Consider the following 14,487-nt stretch of genomic DNA (forward strand, 5'->3'; position numbering starts at 1 on the left):
CTTTGTACTTTAGACTTGTGTTTTTATCACATATCAGCCTGATAAGAAGCAACAGTTTATAAAAGTATTTCACTATTGTATTTCTAGGCAGAACAGACAAGTTCTTCATGTTGGGGTAGGGGCAGTGGAGGGTCAAGTTCATTATCAAACGTTTAGATTGAGGCTTTTCTTGAAGCATTGCTTTTGTCCACATAAAATTAAGGGAAAAAGGAAGGAGAGATTGTCTAAATACACAAAATTGAAAATGAGAGTGGAGGATAAGTAGAAACGTAAAGAAATTTACAGTATTTTGCTTCACTCTGTGCAATTACAGATGCTCAACTTATGTTAGGGCTATGTCTGGGTAACCCCATCTTCAGTTGAGTTCAGTTGAAGAGTGTACTGAATGTGTATGGCTTACCATTGCAAAGTCAAAAAATTGCAAGATCATTGTAAATTGGGTACCATCTGTAAATCTTTACACAAGTCAAAACATGGATTTTCTAGACTTCCTTTACTTTTAAAGAGATTATAGTTATTTTTATTTTTTTTTCATGGAGTATGAGCCTTCATTCTTCAAACAAAACCTAGTCTCATCCAGGATTGGCTGTAAGTAGAATTCTGGGACTTGGCGGGAATGTGATAAAGCACTCTGTTATTTGCAGATAGTAGTCTTGGGTCAAATTCCGATGACTTATCACACTTGAAGCCTGGGGAAGGAAGGCATGTCCTGGTAATCAGAGTGAACACATTATTCCTGGAAACCTAGTTAGAGTTTGGCAAACACCCAGAAATTTACCTGTGAATTTTTGCTTCCACATAGGACTCAAACAATCCTTGAAAAAATGAGACTTGACATCATCCTGCTATTACCATCAAACACCATATATTGAATACTTTTAAATGATTGTGTATCGAACATTAAACTCCTACTTTTCACCCACTCTTTGCTAATCAAGAATGTAATTGCTTATTAATCGGTATTTGGGATGTGGCTACCTTGGACTGCTCATGCTTTTTGTTCTACCTTCTGCTGTATTACTTGCCTTCAGAGAAAGAAAAAAGCCCTCATTTGACTGTGGTAAGAAGTGTGTATGGGAGAGTTATTCTGTATTGCCTAGCCAAGTCCTGGTTTAACCTTCCCTCCCACTTCATAATGTCATAGCTTGGTTCATAGCCTGGTGCGTCCCTGTGTCTCGGACCGGCACAATTGTCTGTGGTAACTTCCAAATATTCAAGTTTCTTAACAATCTGGCCACGGGAAAAACACACCACTTTTATTAACATTGTTTTTCTTTTTTAAAAAAAATACTTAAAATGCACATTTCAGAAATCTAAACCTTCGGTCTGAGGCTGTTTGCGTTAAGCAGCCCCCTTGGGTGAGCAGTTAGGACCTTCAGTCTCATAGTTGACTGGTGCCCATGTATGGTTGCATTTCTCTCCTTGCAGGTCACTTTCCTCCTTCCCAAGAGCAGCATTAGAGAGAGAGGCACAGCCTAAATGAACTACAGCATGAGAAGTATATTTCAAGTCCTCTAAGGGCCTTGTCCAGGATGATTGGTTGGTGTCAAATGTCCAGCTCCAAATGGTATTAGGCAGGCATGTCCCAGATGGCTATACATGTCACTGCTGTCTCTGGATGGCAGCAGGAAGACCTTGGTAAAACAAAAAAAAGGAAACATGTTACTGAGAGCCCTGCTGGCCCCCAACAATAACTAGTTTCTTTTTGAACTAAGGTTTCTGTGTGCCCTTCCCCACAAGTCCCTGAATTTCTCATAGTTTCCTTTGGTTTCTGATTTACCCAGGATTGAGTAAATTGACCAGGATTGAGTAAGTAAGAACCTTTCGTTCATGTTTTGATGTGGTTTACACAGAAAAAGCCCCAGAAGAGATCTGCTTTAACTCTGTTCTTTTGACTAGATATAGGATTAAATACTATTCTGTTGTTTTTTTTAAAAAAATAAAAGATTAAGAAATATGTAAAATAAGACATTTTATTTAATAAATGCTCATTTCTCGAGATAAGAAGGGTTGTTGTTCCTTTGGGCTTTTAGATTACAACTCCATCTCATACCAGTTTTGTTTTTGTTTTTTTAACTTGTTATATCTTTAACCTTTCCCTTCGGAAACAGGAGCAATTCAAATAGACAGGGAAGCATGTTAATGAGTCCAGAAAATGCAGTTACATTTGATGGAAGGAGGGTTAAAATTAAAGATGTCTACTAATATTTAAAAATAATCTGACTTTGATATTTTATTTTTCCTGAAATAGTGATTTATTTGTTTTACTTCTGTTTAGATTAGTATAAGATACAACCCTCAATTTAAAATTTAAAAATCTTTTAAATCTTCTTTGAAATGCTTAATTTTAATGAAAAAAAAATCACTGGGGGAAAAAAAAGTCCCAAGGACTTGCTAGTTAGGCAGCTAGGCCCTTGACTCTGAAACATGTTTAAAAGGAAAGTCTGCTGCAGTTATAATTAAGCTGCCAGTGAGTCTGTAGAGTTTGTGTTGGGTTTATAATTATAATGCTAGTGCATACACTAACAAAATCTTCAAGGAATTCTAAAAGTTAAATTTTATATTTTCAGAAGGCACCCTCAGAAATCTGTTTTCACTACTGTTCACCACTACTGAGTGTCAGTGTCTTATTTTATGTCAGCGGAGTACCACATAGTATACCCTGCCATAGGCTCGCTGAATTCAGTGGCTGGGTCCTGCTTTTTCTGAGAAGGGCTGAAAGTTTTGTCTTTTTTTTTTTCCTGAAAGCCGTGTCTTAATGGGTTGGCAAATGCTCAGCTTGAGAATGATCAGGTCCCTGTGTGCCTGTCTAATAGAAAACACCTGCCAACATCAAGCCCTCGAATATTGATATTTCCTAAACGTGTCTATGAAATGACATCTTCTGTTAAGGGTGTTAGAGTGAGAAAGACCAAAAGTATCCTCATGGAAGCATGTTGTTTTCATGTATTTGTAATATGTGAGTTGTTGCAGAATTAAAGTTGGTAAGAGTGTCGTGAAGACCCCTTCTCTATTACTGGAAGATTTTGAGCAGTAACTGGGGCCTTGCAAAGAGGGCTTAGTCATAGCATTTTGGTAGGTGCAAACTCCGATCTGACTACATGCAAAAAAAGATAGTAAAGGATCCTTTAGCCCTCTTTCCTGAGGGTAATTGGCCTGTTTCTCTAAGAGTTTAATATACCCTCAGCAAGAGGCCAAATTGGCCTTAATTGTGTCCTAATTATTTGCTTAAATAGCTAATCTTTACTTCCAGTTCTCCTATCCCCTCTTGTTATCTGTAAGAGGTTACTTCTGAGCTGCTGCCTGATTTACAAACGTCTTTTTAACCCTTTAAATATTCCTGCATGGACTAGCTTGTTGCTATATCATCCCCATTCCTGCATTCGGCATCCCTCATGAATTCTGCTGAGGTCTTCTGAACATAAGGAAAATGTTCTTGTATTATACATTCACATAGCAATTATTGGTCTCCTTCAAAGTGTAGCCATCTGTTTGAAAACATGAAAGCATGTCTGGCTAAAAAAAAGTTAAATACCGCCTGGCGCGGTGACTCACACCTATAATCCCAGCACTTTGGGAGGCTGAGGCAGGCGGATCATGAGGTCAGGAGATCGAGACCATCCTGACCAACATGGTGAAACCCCAACTCTACTAAAAATACAAAAATTAGCTGGGCATGGTGGCACCTGCCTGTAATCTCAGCTACTTGGGAGGCTTATGCAGGAGAATCACTTGAACCAGGGAGTCGGAGGTTGCAGTAAGCCGGCATTGCGCCACAGCACTCCGGCCTGGTGATAGAGCGAGACTCTGTCTCAAAAAAAAAAAGTTAAGTATCAGTCCATTTGTGGAATTTCAAAATTACCAAAAGTGAAGAAATCGGCCCTGAAGGACTGAAAAATATTTATTAGAGAAAAATGGAATGGTAAGATTGCCAATGGATATGGGAGCAGGTCATCTAAAAGGTGTCTAGAGTTAGTAATCCCTGACATGTACAAAGGGGCATTCTCAGAGGATTTCGGTATCTTCTCTGCTGTGGTTCAGTAGCAGATCCTTGTACCATCTAAATCTTACTAAAGAAGGTCATCTTGTCTCATGAAAGTTTTAGGATCCCTGTCAATCTTGAGTATTTTAAGCTAGGGGAAAGTTACTTTGATACAAAAGTGAGAGAGGGAAAAGTTTAGGGAGAGGGATTTGGATGAAAGAAACATGATATTCTAAACTTTTTATAACCAGTCAAAAGCAGAGAAATGAAACCTCTCCAAAGGAAAATCAGATGTATCACTCATTCTACCTGACCTCACACCTTCTACTTGAGTTAACATAAAGTGATAGTGCCATGGCACTGGCAAAACTCACGTGAAGCCGAGCCCAGTTGCCCTACTTCAGAATGTCTGCCAACTTCTCCTCGTAGTATAGGAAGTTCTCCTGAATGTCCTCCCAGGGCTGAAAGGCCTTGGATTCACCCTCTTCTTGCTCCACAAAGTTCTGCCAGATGTACTCGAAGTCCTGGGGCTTCATGATGCGCAGTTTACAGCCAGCCTCCTTCAGCTTCTTCAAAGCGGCCTGGATCTCCGGCTCCTCCCACATGAAGAGTCGCCCCACCAGAATGAGCAGACGCAGGTTCTTGGTCTTGCTAAGGGTTTTGGTAATGCGGTCAGCGCAGGCTGCACAGGGGCTGGAGGACACGTACCAGGTGACATTGTACCGCAGGGCTGGGTCGAAGGCTGGCAGGATAGTGTTGAAGAAGGCTTCCTCCGCATGGGCAGCCGCATGCTCGTCCTCTAGGTATCCCCGAGTTGCCTGCACTTGGCCCCCCTTGCCCTGTGCCTCAACCACATAGCAGAGGAAGGTCTTGTTCCTCCCGGAACTGTACTCTACATTCCGGAACTGGAACTTAAAGAAGTTGGCAGGCAGCCGTTCTCTGTAGTCAAGGAGACAAAAGGACAGGAAAGAATGATAAGTTCCTGTTTCTAGAACCAGCCTAGAGTAGGCAACCCTTCCAGAACAGTATTTCAGAGATCTATTCATTCTTTCTATAAACAGGCTTTGCCTGTGGTAACATCAGTGGCAAAAAAAAAAAAGCATGAAAAAATACAAAAGCGCTTATCTGAAGGAGAGGAGAATTTGGATTGAGGTGTGCATGCTGATCACCCTACTAGGAAGAGTCTCCAAACATTGTCTCCACCATCACTCTTCTAGCAGAACACAACCCTACATTTCTAAATCAGTGGAATCTTTAACCTGCCTTAGAATCACCTAGAAGACTCTAAGAATTTCAGTGCTTGGGCCTCATGCCAAACCCATGAAATCAGAACATGTGGAGAGGTAGTCCAATCATCAGCTTTTTTTTTTTTTTTTACTTTAGGTGCATACTATATGCAGCATTTCTCCCCACGTTATCCCTCCCCACCCCTCGCTGTCCCTCCCCTAGGCCCCTCAACTGTCCCCAGTGTGTGATGCTCCTCTGCCTGAGTCCACATGTTCTCATTGTTCAACCCGATTCAAAAGTGGGCAAAGGATATGAACAAGCATCAGTATTTTTAAAAAGCTCTCTAGATGATTCCAATAAGTGGCCAGGTAAGTAGCAAGCATATAAAATTTCTCAGGGCCGGGCGCGGTGGCTCAAGCCTGTAATCCCAGCACTTTGGGAGGCCGAGGCGGGTGGATCACGAGGTCAAGAGATCAAGACCATCCTGGTAAACACGGTGAAACCCTGTCTCTACTAATACAAAAAAAAATTAGCTGGGCATGGTGGTGCGTGCCTGTAATCCCAGCTACTCAGGAGGCTGAGGCAGGAGAATTGCCTGAACCCAGGAGGCGGAGGTTGCGGTGAGCCGAGATCGCGCCATTGCACTCCAGCCTGGGTAACAAGAGCGAAACTCCGTCTCAAAAAAAAAAAATTTCTTTTGACGGAGCAAGACAAAGATTTTGCAGAACATTTCATGCTTTCTTTTCTCTTCCATGTAACTCATGTAAATGGCATCTTGGCATGAAATGGCCTAAAACTTGCAATACCATGCTCTCCTAGTGACTATTTCTCAAGTCTATATTTATTTTCAGGTGAAGGGATTGTCACATGGTAACTGTCTAAGAATTATTATCTGTGAGTCCAGACTACTCAAGGGTATCTTGGGATAATTAAGCCTGTATTTAGTACCAAGTCACTTCAAAATCTTAAAAGACTTGGTCTCTGCCCTCCAGATGCTTATAATTTAGCAGCTAGATTGCAGCTGGACAGAGAAGATGTAAATAAAACAGCTGAGAACATTATAAGACTACTAAAATTGGATAGGTACAGTAGAAGGTTCTTGAAAGTTTAGCCTTGATTCCAGAGGCAGTAGAGAATTGTCACAGGTTCTTGAGAAGAAAAACAATAAAAGTGGTGTCCATGGAAGATTACTGTGGTGGCAGTAGGCAGATGGTGTGAAGCTGAGGAAAAGCCTGAAATTGAACAAGTCTAGTAGGTGTCTTAGGACTCTAGACTCGGTGATGAACTGTGTAGGTGCCTTTGAGGAGGAGATGGATGGTTAGGAAATGAAAACAGCAGGAAAAGGCCAGGAGTTTTGAAAATTTTGATAATAATGAGAAGATAAAAGAGAGGGGTCAGAGAGGACATCAGAGTTCAAGATTGTTTTTGCTTTTTTTTGTATGTGTGTGTTTTTCTAAAACAGGCAAGATTTGTGCAAGTTTGAAGGCCAAGGAAAATGAAATTTTAATAGGAGAGATGAAGAATGTCAGAAGGAGAGGAGATGAGTACCAGCTAGAAGGACTAAATATTTTTCTTTTTAAAAATGTAATCTCTCTGGGTGTCCCAAGGGATACCTGTGGCACTATTAATTCTACTATTGCCTGTCTCTACCCCTTCTCTTTCCCCAAAGAAGTCACCAGACTCCCTGGGCTGCAGGGGAATCCCTGGTATCCCAGGGCCTTGGCTGCTTAGGGATAAGCAGCAGATGCCAAAGATATGAGTAAACTTGACTTATTTCCCTGCAGGATTCCCTCTCCCCCACCCATCTCCAAAATGTATCCACCCAAGTTTCCATGTCTCTTGCTGTCAGCTTCATTTTCCACTGTGGAGATGGATGTGTTTGAGGACCCAGCCCCAGGATTCCTTCAGGTACTATACTTAGCTCTCTAAGCCCCTCTGTCCCTAGTTGGAGGTGTTTATTGTTTACTTAACATTTTAGGAGGATGGATTACCTGATGTTCCCTGTTCCTCTTCTCAATCCCTGTTTGGCATTCACTTATAGTGAGTGCTCCCTAATGACACTCACCCCCCAGACCACTCCTGAACGTTACCAGTTGCTAAATGGTCCCTTCACTTTTGCTTTTGAGAAGCATAGAGCTTACCTTTCCTGCCCAAACTTGTTCTTCAAGGCCTTTTGCCCCCTTTCCCAAGTCTAATCCAGGGCCACCATGATGGATTATCAGGTGGAACCCCTGGAAGTATTCATGGCTACTCAAATAGCTTGGAGGCTTAAGCAGTAGCTGCCATGTGGTCCCTTCTTTCTTTCTGGAGCTCCCAAAAGCATTGCTCCAACTTTGCTCAGTGTATCTCACTTGAAAGTTTGCCTGGATGGTTGTGTGGTGGCTGTTTCTCTCTGCCCTTCTTAAGCTCTGACATTTTCTCCTCCTCTTCCCTAGTCAAGAGGAGAAGACCCAGAGAAACCTGAAACCCAAGGGAGAGGAAGAAAGGTCATCTCTCTATAAATACCCGTTTCCGAACCCTCTGGCCAGCAGCCCTAGAATCTACTAGTGTCCCTCCGCAGGGCCTTCTGGACTAGGTGCCTTAGGAAAAGAAGTGCTTTCAAGGAGCAAAGGAAAGGCAGGGAAGGTTTGGTTCCTAGTCGTTCATTTGGGCTTGCTCAGAGACTAAACTTGCTTGATTTCTGAATGGGTTTCTTGGTCTTCTAGAAGGAGCAAAAAGGTCAAATGAGATTCTTTAGGCCTCTCACAGACCGAAACAGCTAGGTCCTGGGGGAAAACCAGGAGAACAGAGGTAGTAGAGGTCTGGAATTTCTCCAGGGAGCTAGACAATGTGGCCATCTTAGGCAATTCTGTAGACTCACAAAATAACACTATTATGCCCACTAGTGGAAGGAAGGAAATAATGACACCTAACTTGTTAAATATAGGCACCAGCATTTTTTTTTTTTTTAAGTAACATGATATGCCTAAGTACCGTATTTTACTATAGCCCTTTACATTTAACCTAGAAAATATTTTACTGGTTAAGGGGTGTGTGTGTATGTGTGTGTGTGTGTGTGTGTGTGTGTGTGTGTGTGTGAGAATGTGTGAATGGTGGTCAGGGGAGACTCTGATGCTGGTAGTAGATTTCTTTCCCTGATCCAGTCACTTCTTCATGCATAGAAACCTACAGCCTGATTTCTCTTCCCTGTCCCCAGCCTCAGCACCCTGTTAAGCACCATTTCCTCATACTTTCTGCCGACAAGGCCAGCTACACTTCATCTGCTTAGACCCAGGCTACTGGGCATTTCAGTTCACTTGGGAGGAAACAGAGTCCAAATATCTAGAATAAAACTGGGAAGATAGTCTGCTGGATGGAGGGAGAAGGGATGTGAGTAAATGTAATACTTATTTTTCTCAGGTTCATGTTCAGAATGTTTGAATTTTCTAAGCATAAATCTATACTGTGAAAGGAAGCAACCCAGAGGGCAGCTGAAGCTGGGCTGAGATTAAACATTTGCTCCAAAATAATCCATGAGTGGAAAAATCTACGCACTGGTAATTATGTGTTGACTCGTTTCAGCTTTCCCTCACTAGACCTCTGGGTGACCGGCGTGGAAGAGGGAGGATTGCTGGTTTCATTGGCCTTCTGCTTTCTCAGACCACTTTTCAAAGTGGTTATCAAGGAGTGGGCATAATCAGAAATAGTAGTAAGAGCAGGAGTAGAGGGCTCTAGCAGCCTGACTCCCTAGATCTGAGAAGGAAGCTCCAGATTGCGGGACTGGATAGGATTCTGCCCCAGGCAGGCCCTGAACTTGCCTGTTTTCCCTGGGAGGCATGGTCTTGACACCTGAGCTTTGACCTGCCCCCAATCATCTGTGGAAGTCAGATTGGCCAGTCAGTAGGCTGTCTTCTCTTCTTCATGGCACACTGCCCAGCATGCTCCAGAGGCCAGGGTGAGGGTAAAGGGCTGTGGCTGCCGTTAACTGGTGTCGAAGTCCCCTCACTCCTTATCTCACCCTTCTCCTCTGGACACTGCTTCTCTGTGTTGCTTACATGGCCAAAGTAAACTACTGGTAGCTAAAGAAGTGATTGGAAGAAGAATCACTCTGTATGCCATTTATCTTTGTTCCATAATAATCCCTTGGATAGGAGGTTCTGCTTTCTGCAAAAACATACACAACATAACTAGAGACAAAGCCAAACACACGTCAAGGGTGCTACCAGGCAGAGCCACAGTCACTTCTCACTGGGTTGGAGAGCTGGGTAGACAACCAGCCCTGGTGCCCCAGAGCTCCCCTAAAACATGCTGTATCCAGAAGCAGACATGAGCCAGGGGAATTCCTATCTAAGCCGAGTGCCACTGGATCTTCATACATCCTGAGCTGCTGTCCTCAAGAAACCCCCAGTTCACTCCCTATCCTAACGTCTGACAGAGAGCCCAAGAATCACACAAGAGGTTCTTATTCATTAGGTCTTTCATTTATTCAACAGATATTTATTGAGTACCCATCAGGAGCTAGGTGCTAAGGATAAAGCAGTGAAAAAGACGAAATGCTGTCCTTGTGGAGGTTAAATACTAATGGGGGAAACAGGCAGTAAATATCAACTCCTATTCAGTAAACATAAAAAGAATCCTCTCTGTTTTTTGAATACAGAGTGATGATATGGAGTCAGACAGTCCTGGGGTTCACATCCTACTCCATCTACAAGCTTTGGCCATATGACTTAATCCATCTGAGGTTTAGTTTCCTCACTTGAAAGAGTGAGTAATCCAACTTCTCAGGTTTTGGACAACAATAGACACTCAAAGCTAGTATAGGCTGGGCACAGTGGCTCATGCCTGTAGTCCCAGCAATTTGGGAGGCTGAGGCATGAGGATTGCTTGAAGCCAGGAGTTTGAGACCAGCCTGGGCAACACAGTGAGACCCCATCTCTATAAAAAATACAAAAATTAGCTGGGTGTGGTGGCATGCACCTGTAGTCTTAGCTATTTGGGAGGCTGAGGCAGGAGGATCACCTGAACCTGGGAGGTTGAGACTGTAGTGAGCTGTGACTGCACCATTGCCCTCCATCCTGGGCAACAGAGCAAGAAGCAAGACCCCATCTCCCCCTCCCCCCAAAAAAGTAAATTGATGTTATGATACATATGATGCCTTTTCCAGGCCTCAAATTGTATCCCTCAGAGCTCCATCTTCAGCATCAACGAACCTGATCCCTTTTCCATTGCTCTTCCTCTCACTTTGAGAGGTTTCTGTTTTTCAATGGTGTGCTGGTAACTGTAACACTTAGCTCTCTGACAGAAGGAAAAATCCCTGATTTCTAAAGTTTGCTGACTTCCGTAAGGTTAAGTACTCCCATTATAGAGATTTCAAGCTCCTGAGGTGACATCACTGGATGCAGAGTTGGGAAGAGACTCATGAACCAACAGGGGCTGACTTCAGCACGCTACAGCAGTCTTAGACCCTTTTCCAGAACATTCTACCATGTTATTTTGTTAATGTGCTTAGTTCCACTTTCTATCCTGAATGCTCTATTCAACCAGAATCACTATTAGCTGGGCATTTCTCCTTTCTACCAGCTACCCCTCCTCATGTTGGACTGTTTCCTGAAAAGCCACCTGCTTTTCTGCTAATTTTTGCCCCAAATATAAGGAGTACTAAAGATCTTCCCTCTAGAGACCAGGCTAGGAAAGGAGCTGCTTTTCTGATCCCCTTGACTCCAGGAGGGAGTCCTGGGGGAATGCATCTGGAGAGGGAAGGAGAGGAAAGCTATTCCCTCACCTTGTCCCTGCACAGACCCAGCTGCACCTCTGGGCTATTTTAAGCCATCTGTTTACCCAGAGTGGCTCAGGAGCTAGCTCTCCACAGCTGTCACTTGTAGCCAGGAAACACTCAGGGCTCTACCTCCCACCTAAACTGCTCTCAGAATGCTTAGAACGCTGCCCCTTCTGTGTCTCCTTTTTTCTGACCCCTGGGTCCTAGAAAGCCTCTGACCCTCACTACCTCCCAGATGGAGATAATGTGGAGCTCTAGGAAACCTGGGACCCAGAATGATTAAGAGACCAGTAGAAAGGATACTATATCCCTCTCCTCCCTTTGTGCTGAGTGTTGAATGGGCTTATGTTCATGAAACTGTGTTGTGATTATAAAGCCCTGGACCAATGTAAGTTATATCAGTGGACTTAACCCTTCAGGATCCATTGCTCTGGGACCCCCAAGGCATATTTAGCTCAACAAACATAGTCTAATTCTGTTCTTGACCTACCCTGCCCCTGTGTTGGAATGCCACACAGAGTAGCATCTGTGTACACGCATGTGTGTATGACTAGGGATAGCGTGTACCAGCATGCTTAGGTGTTAGAAAAAGGCCCTCCTTCCTTGGAGAAGTCACTGGAATTGAGGACTCTCCTGGCCAGGTTGCCCTTGGCTTTCCCTGTGTCTATATTAATCTGTGCCCAGCTGCTCCCTTAATCCTAAAATGAGGGTGAGATTAGTTGAGTAGGCATGGGCAAATGGAAGTTCAGGGGCTACTCTTGCCTCAGGAAATAGGATGCATTTTCCCTTAGGTTCTCTTAGAAATGAGAAAATATCTGAGCTGAAAGGGACTTCACTAGTATAGCTTCTTCATGTTATAAATGCTAAAACTGTGGCTGACTGGAAAATCACATGCCAAACTTAAAATATCAAGTCCAAATTGCTACTCAGGGCTTCCTTTCCCCCTTGAAAGCATCATGCCTCCGTTCTTCCTGAAACTTCTTTTAGTCTCCCAGCTACTCTGCCTGTGGGCATTCCTGGGGATCCCATGAAGGAAACGTTTGGTTCAGGGAGGAAATGTGGCCTCATATATTCTCTTTTTATTCTTTGCTTAGGATCTAGCAGGTTCTTCCACTACAGGAATAGAAAGGGAAGAGAAAGAAGACTACTTAGTGTTATTCCTGGAGATGGTGTAATCTGGGTAAGACAGAGGTACCCCGTACACAGCCCCCTCTTTGCAGTCTGTAGACCCTTTTCTTTGGGTCCCAGTTCCTCCAGGCAATGCCTGAGCATGTTGGAACAGCTCCTGTGTTCATAAGCTCCTGGTCTGCATTACCTGCACTGTAATTTCTGTTTCTCTATGGGCCAGCCCCTGAGGAGACTCAGAAAAGATTTAATAAGAAAAAACCTGCTTCTCTCTCAGTCTTGGGAAAGGATGGATCTATCTTTCCTGTCTTGGGAGCTTCTACTCCAGGGAAAATCTCTAAAGAAAGGGCTAGAGGCCTATGGATAGTAGAGATACCAACTCAGGAACAGAGAGAGAAGTTGAAGGGAAGGGCTGCTTTGACAAGAGCCATACTTAGATGTGCCAGCCTCATTCTCTGTCCTCACCAGACTCCCTGGGTCTAAGCCTCTACCCAGAGAGGCAGGTGGCCATCCCCATACCAAGAGGCCTGAAGGGTGGTTTTATTCTGGGGCCTTGCCTCCAAGGAGCTCCTCCTACCTCTCTCTGATTAGAGAGTCCAAGGTGTCACCCTGAGAAGCCATGAGAATTTGCTGCTGGGTCTCCTACAACCCCTGCCGTGCCCACTGGTGCACTCTCACTGCTGTATGGTTGCAGTTGGCCCTGATGCCTAATACAACCATCCCGAATTTCCACAGCCTATCCCAAGCCTGCACTCTTCTAGGGAGCGGAACCCAGACCCCATCTGAGGCTTACCCTGTGACGATCTCGAAGGGTGGCAGCTCAATCAGCTCCTTCAGCTTCTCAGGGTCGTCCAGGTTCTCCAGATCCTCCCCATTCTGGGAGGTAGCTTCAGTGGCCGCGGCAGCCTCTTCCTTCTGGGCCATGGAGGGGCTGTGGCTCAGGAGTCACTGAGAGAGAGGAAAGGCAGGCAGATCTGGGCCAGGCCCTGGCGGCAGAGTCCCAAGCAGCTGTCAGCAGCTAAATCTGGCTAGGGATGTCGGGAAAAGGACCCGGCAGGCCAGGTTTCGTGCTCTCCCCACTTAGCCACAGGCTTTATAGCCAAGGCCTTCTGCCCCTCCCCCAGGCTCTCCCTCTATCTTTTTTTAATTGAGTGACGGCGGGTGCTGTGGTGGGGGAATGGAAAATCTGGCCATTAGTATCCCCTATTTATCAGTAGGCAAAGACAGGAAGCTGGCAGGTGGGTATGGCTTGGCCAGCTCTCCTCTCCTTCTCCCTCTTAGCTCACCTTGTATTCTCCCCTTTGTTCCCCACTCAGCTTCCCTAGCTCCACTGGGGGAGAGTGTGGAAGGGGCCACAGCGTGGGCATCTTGAGATTTAGGAGGGTGGCCTTCTGAGATTTCAGCAGGAGGAGATGTGCGTTGAAAGGGGGTGACTGCAAAGAGACGCAGGCCATTTCCTTTGGGGGAACTTGGGTTCAGGAAAGGAGGGGCACAGGAAGAGGTGGGATAAAAACTGACAGTTTGGGGAGAAAGTGTGTGAGTTGTGACTCAAAAGCGGTGGGTGCTGATTTGCCTGTTATGAAGCCATAATGCAAAATGTCAAATCGATCAGGAGCCTCCCTGAGTAACAATAGCTGCCATTTACTCAGCTCAGAGATTTTTGAAATAGGCCAGGCAGTGGGTTTAGGGGTTTAAATGAAATCAGATGTATACTTGCCACAGCCCTGGGAGGCGATGTGTATTATCCCATGTTATACACAGGTAAACTGAGACTCATAGAAGTGTGCAGAGCCAGGATTAAAACACAGGCCATTGTACTTCAGGCCAGATATTCAACTTCTGTGCTTTGTGCCCTCACGGTCAGTCTTTTATTCATCTTAACAAATGTTTATTGAGCATCAGGTGCCAGGAATATGGTGCTGTTTCAGGTACCAGGAATATGGCAAAAGAACAAAGCAAATGAAAATCCCTGCTGTGAGGTTTTGTGGAGCCTCAGGGACAGGACAACAAATAAGATAAGTAAAATACATCGTCTATTTGGTGTTCATAAGTGCCAAGGAGAAAAGACAGGAAAGGGAGACAGGAAGTGCTAAGAGGTGGGGTTACATCCTTATAGGATGGCCAGGGTGAAGGACTTTGAAAAGGAGACAACTGAAAAGGCCCTGAAGGAGGCAAGAGAGCTAATCATTTGGATATCTAAGAGGAAAGCTTTCGTTTGACGGAAGGAAGCAACGTGAACAAAGTCTCTGAGAAGTGAGCACTCCTGGGGTGTCTGAGGAACTAGTAAGGACATCTGGGTGGCTGGAGAGGTCTAAGGGATTAAGCCAGGAAGATAACAAGGGTAAAAGGGGCTGGGGCCTTATGGGCTGTTACAAGGACCTTACTTTTTCTCTGAATA

The 14,487-nt window shown here is 44.5% G+C and overlaps 1 protein-coding gene across 1 annotated transcript; it reads right to left on the reverse strand.

The window, feature by feature from the left end:
* Nucleotides 1-1,235: 1,235 nt before the first annotated feature.
* On the reverse strand, nucleotides 1,236-13,157 carry APOBEC2 (apolipoprotein B mRNA editing enzyme catalytic subunit 2). The gene is made up of 3 exons (XM_012448583.2): nucleotides 12,883-13,157; nucleotides 4,357-4,921; nucleotides 1,236-1,634 (listed from the first exon to the last, which is right to left on the reverse strand). The coding sequence occupies exons 1-2, from the start codon at nucleotides 13,011-13,013 to the stop codon at nucleotides 4,378-4,380; spliced, it is 675 nt and encodes a 224-aa protein (XP_012304006.1). The 5' UTR covers nucleotides 13,014-13,157; the 3' UTR covers nucleotides 1,236-1,634; nucleotides 4,357-4,377.
* Between the last annotated feature and the right edge of the window lie 1,330 nt (nucleotides 13,158-14,487).

The sequence above is a fragment of the Aotus nancymaae genome, unplaced genomic scaffold, assembly GCF_030222135.1.
Source record: "Aotus nancymaae isolate 86718 unplaced genomic scaffold, 86718_ANA_hifiasm-v0.15.2.pri h1tg000040l, whole genome shotgun sequence".
NCBI lineage: Eukaryota > Metazoa > Chordata > Mammalia > Primates > Aotidae > Aotus > Aotus nancymaae.